Source organism: Thalia democratica, chromosome 5, assembly GCF_965202585.1.
Source record: "Thalia democratica chromosome 5, ktThaDemo2.hap1.1, whole genome shotgun sequence".
NCBI classification, from domain to species: Eukaryota; Metazoa; Chordata; class Thaliacea; order Salpida; family Salpidae; genus Thalia; species Thalia democratica.
In genome coordinates this window covers 58,143,181-58,150,815 of record NC_139169.1, presented here as the reverse complement: position 1 = coordinate 58,150,815, position 7,635 = coordinate 58,143,181, and the positions used below count along the sequence as shown (strand labels likewise).

The following is a 7,635-nucleotide window of genomic DNA, read 5'->3' as shown; positions in this document are numbered from 1 at the left end:
TGTTTCTAATAATTTAAGTTCTGGCACATATATATATATATATATATAAAGGTTTGTTTAAAGATGTAAAACTCAAAGGACTCAGTGTGAAAATTTGATTTACCAAGTTAAATAACTTAAATGTTTTTTATATTGACTCAGTTAATTTTAAAAAGTTAAATTTTAAGTTTCTAGCAAATATTTTCAAAATAAGTTGACAGTATTTAAAAATTTTAGTGTAAATTTTAAGTTGGATATTTCAGGGTTACTAAAAACCTGGAATTTGATATTTTAGACTAAAAAATAAACTAGAAACATTTGAATTTTGAAAAAAATTGCTATAAAAAATGGAAAAAAAGTAGAATATTAAACTTAATTTCATGTAAAGTAATTGATTTTGATTAGATACAAAAAATCTATCAAAATATATTTTTGTATCATTAAAATTTTACCTACAAAAAAACATAAAAATTAGCTTGATAGAATCTTTTTGATTTTGTTATGCTATTTAAGACAGTTTTTAACCTTGAATTTAATTTTTACTAAAAGTGGACCAATAAACTTAGTCTTTTAAAAACCTGGAAAAAATTCAGAAAACCTTGAAAATAATTTCAAAAAACCTTTTGTAACTCTGATGGTTACCTAAAGTAACATAAAATGCTGTTAGAAACAGTAGGTAATTTTTAAATTCATTTTTTATGCCAACCTTTTTAACAAGGTCAGTAAAGAAATTCATAAGAATACATATCTAAGGAATTTTTAATTGTTTTTGTCTTATTAAATATGCAATAGAAATGTTAAACACCACAAAAGTTTAAGTATATGTTTTGTGATTATAAATACTTAGTTTTGAAAAAAGTTCTTGGTTATACCAAAATAATCTACTATTTAAGAGATTTTTAAGCCAAACTTTTAATTGTAATACTTAATTAGTATATCTTGCTAAATATTTTCTTGGTAATTATTACTATAACAGTTATATAATTTACAAACCTTATATAAAATATTTTTAATTTTTTTACAGTATTTTGTAGCAGTTATTAATTGATAGATTAATTTTTACAATAAACAATTAAAATAAACAAATAATTGTTTACAAAGGTAAATGATTGATACAATTTATTTTTAAACAATGTTATTGTAATTAAAAATAGCGTTGTTAATCTAGTACTAAATATAGCTTATAGATGTTTCTACTTAAGTTATAAAAGATTATCATACATCTTATTTTCAGGTTCTAGTAGAATCACTAACTATGCCTATTGATTATAATTTTAAAAGTATCACCTGCGTGCCCAGGTCCAAGCAGTTTGTTGATATAATTCTGTCTAAAACACAGAGGAAAACAGCAACTGTGGTGCACAAATGCTACCCAATTTCAAGAATAAGAGGCTTCTACAGCCACAAGATCAAGTTCACCCAACAAAACTTCCATGACCGCATGTCAAAAATCCTCACAGATTTTCCTCGCTTGGACGATCTTCATCCTTTCCACCAGGATCTGCTTGGCATCATGTACCAGCGCGATCACTACAAAATTGCCCTTTCCGACGTCAGCAAAGTGAGGAATCTCTGTGATAACATTTCCAGGGATACCACCAGGATGATCAAGCACGCTGATTCTCTGTATCGTTGCAAGCTCATCAAGAAGAGTGCGCTCGGTAGGATGGCCAAGCTGGTTATGGGAATGGACCAAACTTTGAAGTATTTGGAAGAAGTGAGGCAACATTTGTCCAGGCTGCCATCAATTGATCCAAACACCCGTACTTTGTTGATTACAGGTAAAATTAGTTTTGTTCTATTTAAGTAATAATTGATTAAACAAAGTAACTTCATACATTACAGCATTTTTGTGTTGTATATTTTTAAATTAATTTCAATAAGTTAAAATTAAAAAAAAATTATTATAATTAAAACAAAACATTTCAAAACTTACTTGTTTTAAATTGATATTTTGTGCATATAATAAAATTTCACTAATGCTTACTAAGTTGTTTAGCAACAGTTGTTAAGTTGATTATGGTCAAACAAAAGAAAACATAAAATAGCTTGTTAAAATGTTTTTTTTTACCTATATCATTGCACATTAATAGTAATATCACTTGTCTTTAAAGTTTAAATGTGATGCTTAATAGATGTATTAAAAAGATGTTAAAGTTTAATTGATAAACTAATAATAATAATCAAGCAAAAATATAATAACATAAATAACCTAGTTTGAATCATTACTATTTGCAATCTATTCTGTTAAACTATTTTATGTATTTGTGAAGAAATGAAATAAGTTAATGAATTTTTAATCTTTTAGTGTGCAAATTTATAACTATTTATATTTGAAAACATTCTGTTTTTTATTTACTCATGCTTATTATTGTTTTTTTAAATACTATTTTTTTTTTATAAGTTCAATTTACGTTAATTTTATGATTTATTAAGGCCATAGGCGGGTGAGCCATGTTTTTTACAAGTTGATTTTATTTTGTAGAGTTTTTACTAAGCTTCAAGATGATTTTTACCATTTAAAAAAATTCGAATTATTTTTGAGATATGACAGGTCAAAGTCCGGCCGCATAATAGGTTCCCTATGGGAAGGGAAAACTAAAGCAGCGAAAAAATACTATTTCATTTAAAATCTACATTTTTCCTACATTTTTCAAGCAATCTTCTCAAACTTCCTTAGTCTAATCTTTATACAATAACAAAAAAAAACGTTACTTTGGACTTAAAAAAATTTCAAATAAAAATACTTTGTAAAATACTTTTTACAAAAAATAAAATATTTCAAAAGTTGAATGATATTTTTGAATTCTATAAAAACTGGCTTGTAGTTTGTACTTTCTTATAAAAGCCAAAGTATTTTTTGTAAAAATAAAGTGTTAACCCCCCTATGGCCTTAATTTGCGAAGTTTAACTTAGGTTAGGTTAAATTTTTTTGAATGTTTCACTCATATTTAAGCCACTTAATGATAACAGATTGAAGTTTTCAATTTGAGTTTTTTCAAAGTAAAGTAAATAAATATTTTATTATTAATTTTATATCATTCTGATAATTTTAGTTCCTCATAGTCCTGTACTTATTAATCTGTATTAAAATTATATTTCCATAAATATGTGGTTATTGTATTAAACCATTTTTTTTGAATGTGTAGACTTTTTTTTTCGAGTGAAACTTCTATACTGAGTCTAATTTATTTAGATCCAAAAATCTGCTCGGTAAAATAGATTTTAGTTATAAAGATTAAACTGGTTGACACTTTTAAATATTAAGGGCATCTGTGGGGATGGGTAATTACGTAGTTTTTACAAAAAATAACATTAGATCTTGTTTGAGTCTTCAAAGTCTAAACAAAAGTTTCTATAAAAAAAAAACATTATACTAATTAGATATGTTCGTCTTTGTAAAAAGTATTGAATACAAACAAATGGATCTCAAATTTTTTTTTGTCAGTTTTCCTGTAAATTTACAAATTGAGCAATACACTATCTATTATTTTTGGACTAGGTTATTTGTTTGAGTCTTCAAAGTCTAAACAAAAGTTTCTATAAAAAAAAAACATTATACTAATTAGATATGTTCGTCTTTGTAAAAAGTATTGAATACAAACAAATGGATCTCAAATTTTTTTTTGTCAGTTTTCCTGTAAATTTACAAATTGAGCAATACACTATCTATTATTTTTGGACTAGGTTATTGATTTTTCTAGATACATAGTTTTGAAAAAAATTATAACTTTGAATTTTCAAGTATTTAGAAGTAAAACTTTCGGATAAAAGTTTATATTAAAGGGGTAATTTAATCAAAAGCACCATTAAAAAAAATCTTTTGGGTTAATTATTTAAACATTAATAAGAGACTAACTGTAGAAATGTTCATACGATAATTTAAAAAACGAAAGTGAAGGTAGATTTTCTCTATAATTTTTTTTTGTCGTTTTAGTTTGCCCCTTCCATAAGGACACCTACTTTATCATTTGTATCTCAAGAATTGTTCAACTTTTGTCAAATTGTAGAAGAAAGTAATCTGATGCTTAAATGAAGCTTAAAAAATAAGATCAGCCTATAAGGAGCAGTGTAGATCCCTTTTGTCTCAATCATGTATTTTTTTAGATTTTGTGATAAATACTTGGAAGTTATTACAGGGTTGCCACTTCACCTGGAAAAACCTGGTATTTGAGAAAATTTGGAAAATACCTGGAGTTTTGAACAATAATCAATAAAAAAACCTGGCATTTCAACAATTTTCAAATGTTCAGTAATTAAATTTCGATTTGACTCAAAAAATCTATTATATAAATAAAAAAAAATTTCATTATCAAAGTTAATTTATTTATTAAAAAACATATTTAAAGTAGCTTTTCTACAGTATCTTTTCAATGTTTTTATACTATTTAACACAGTTTTCTACCTTAAACTTAACTTAAATTAAAAATAGACCCAAAAGTGTGTACTTCTAAAAACCTTAAAGTAATTTGGAAAACCTGGAAATTTTTTTTGAAAAAACAAGTGAAAATCATGTTAATATAAGCACACACTTAATGAGCAACTGTTCCACAGGATTTCCAAACGTTGGGAAGTCCAGCCTGATAAACACGCTGACTCGCGCCGAGGTGGAGGTGCAGCCGTGGGCTCACACCACCAGGTCGCTCTACGTCGGCCACATGGACTACAGGAACATCAAGTGGCAGGTCATCGACACCCCGGGGTTATTAGATCAACCAATCGCCGAGAGGTCCACCCACGAGATGCTGTCCATCACGGCCCTGGCTCACCTGAAAGCCGCCATCGTGTACATGTTCGACGTGAGCGAGCAGTGCGGGTTCAACTTGGAAAGTCAGCTGCAATTGTTCGAGAACATCTGTCCGCTCTTCAAGAACAAGCCGCTGTTCGTCATGGTCAACAAGACGGACGTGGTGGCCAAGGAGGACTTGGACGCGGACAAGCTGAAGATGTTTGAGGAGCTGGAGGCGAGAGAAGGAGTGGAGTTGTTTTGGACGAGCACGGTTGAAGGGACGGGAGTCATGGAAATGAGGCAGGCGGCATGCGACAAGCTGTTGACTCAGCGCGTGCAGGAGAAGTTGACCGGGAAGCGCACGGCCCACATTGAGGCCAACAAGAACCGCATTCACGTGGCAATGCCAGTCAGGAGAGGTGAAAGGGAAAGGCCGTTGTGCATTCCGGCGGCTGTGCTGGCCAAGAGGAAACGTAAAGCAGGTAAGTAACTATAACAATAAAGTTTTTTAATGAAAAATCTTAAAAAAGAAATGTAACTAGTTAGATTAAAAGTTAATAAGCAATTTAACCAGGTAAGTGTTCACTAAATTTTCTACTTATTTTATGAATATTTTAAGTTTTCCAATTAGATGAAAATTTTTATTTTAAAGTAAAAAATAAATATTAAATGCATAAGTTTAAGTATGTAAATATCTGTTAGCTGGCGAAGAAGAAATGGAAACTGAACCGCTGGTAACCGAAAGGATGTTGGAGTTGGAGCAGGGAGATGATTATTATTTGGACTTGAGAAAGACTTGGGACATGAAGCAGGAGTGGAAGCACGACGTGTTGCCGGAAATCATCGACGGGCACAACATATACGATTTCATGGATCCTGACATCGAAGCCAAACTGGAGCAGCTCGAAGCCGAAGAAGGTTTGAACTTTTTAGGAATAATATATACGGTAACCTAAGTGATTACCTCTCTGGCTTCTATTGTAGTCTAATAGAGTATTTTTTGAACTCTGTGAAAGTATGTGCTTTGATAGAAATCACATTGGAATTAATGTGTATAATACTTTACAAAACACAGGAATGCGCGAAGAGGGCGGATTCTATGACGACAACCGGGGCGAGGTGAGCGAAGAGATGCTTGAAATCCGCAGGGTGGCGGAAAAGATCAGGGAGAAGAAGGAGTTGAACAAGATCGAGTCCAGATTGAGGAGAAATGTGAAGAAAGCCAAGCTGCCGAGGAACACCAAGAAGGAAGGATTGCAGCCGGAAGACATGGTGGAAGGTCTGGCCGAGTACGGAATCGACCTGAGCGAGAGGAAGGGCCACTTCAGGTTGGCTTTATAAAAATATTGTGTCTAAGAATTATTTTTTAACTTATAACAAATAATTACTCCAATTTTAACTTCGTTCCAGTGAGTAATTTGAATGCATAGTTTTCGATTTTGATTTAATCAAAACATAATTATCAATAGTTTATAGTTAAATTTACATTTTTTATTTCGCCTTCAGGTCAAGGTCGACGAACAGGAAATCGGCTGCCAGGAAGCGCAGCGCCAGCCAGATGGACACCGACGAAAGCGGCAAGATCCTAGCCCGATCCGGATCCAGTTACAGGAGCATGACGCGTCCCAGGGACCAAAGCGGGTTGCGCGACGCCAGCATGCAGGCCAAGGCGAAGAAGATGGCAAAGATCGCTCAGCGTCCGATGATCAGGATGGGAAAGCAGGGCGAGTCGGATCGCCACATCGGCGACATGAAGCCCAAGCATCTGTTTACCGGCAAGCGCGGTGTGGGCAAGACCGACCGTCGTTAATTAGTAAAATGTGTGCTTTGAAGTATGATGTAAATTGTTTTACTTGTCTTTGGCGACCCGCGGCTGCGTTTTTAGTCTTGCAGCTGCGGGTTGCCTTTAAAATATAGTCAATGTTGAAGTAAACTTTATAGTTAGAATAATTTTCGTTTAGATTTGTTTTCAACAATAATTAAGTAAGTTTATTTTGAACGTGAAATTTTAGACAAGTATTTTAGTTTTAATTGTTATTAGGTAAAGTATACATTTCAATAGATCTGCATGTCAAATATTTACCAAGGTTTTAAAGGTGTGTATATAAATATAAAAAATATCTTATGTTACAGACTTGAAATAAACTATTTTCACTATTAAATGGTTTTATTTGAATTCTAGTTTAATGAATAGATTTAACCTAACAACTACTCTTAGAAAGTAATTTGTGGTAAACTTTATTAAAATTGAGTTATTATTTCCTAGTGATTTGTGCAAGAATTAAGAATTTTAAAAGCTTAAAGTCATGATGTTCGTGTTCAAGAAAGGTCACTGATCTCGAGTAGATTTCCCTTTGTTATTTATCCAACAAATCTTTGTAACTATCTATTGTTAACCTATTTTTTTGAAATTATTTAATTGGTGTGCACATTGCACTGTTAACATTTTTTCAAAAGGTCACTAAGTTTAAGTTAACTTAAATACTTTGTATAACTTTACATATACTTCTAAAGGTGTTGTGTAAATTGTTTTAAATTATTTATTTCTAATTACGGAAAATTTGTTTGTAATTATACTAGCACTTTTAGTTTGTCTATGTATTACAATAGTATTATAATTACCATGGCCATCAGGTTATCTTAAAATTAACCCACAATAAAAGTTTAGAGCTTCAGCATATTAATTTCAATCACATCCAGGTTTGCTTCCCGTGGTTGTTACTTATTTAGTTCATTGGCAGAATTGAAAGTTGTTTTCTCTAATCATGTTATAAGTACTAATCTCAGCATATAACATTTAAAAAGTTAATTACGATTAATTTAAAGCATTAAACTAATCGAAATATTACAACAGACATCTTAAGTTTGGAACAAGAATTCGTGAGTACCTAAGTGAATTTTTACAAGATAAAAATAACCGCTATAAT

At 31.1% G+C, this 7,635-nt stretch overlaps 1 protein-coding gene across 1 annotated transcript; it reads left to right on the top strand.

Moving 5' to 3' along the window:
- Positions 1-1,217: 1,217 nt before the first annotated feature.
- LOC145837268 (GTP-binding protein 4-like) lies at positions 1,218-6,864 on the top strand. The gene is made up of 5 exons (XM_082945071.1): positions 1,218-1,760; positions 4,534-5,190; positions 5,411-5,626; positions 5,784-6,036; positions 6,215-6,864. Exons 1-5 carry the CDS (start codon positions 1,235-1,237, stop codon positions 6,516-6,518), a joined length of 1,956 nt encoding a protein of 651 aa, XP_082801197.1. The 5' UTR covers positions 1,218-1,234; the 3' UTR covers positions 6,519-6,864.
- Positions 6,865-7,635: the final 771 nt, after the last annotated feature.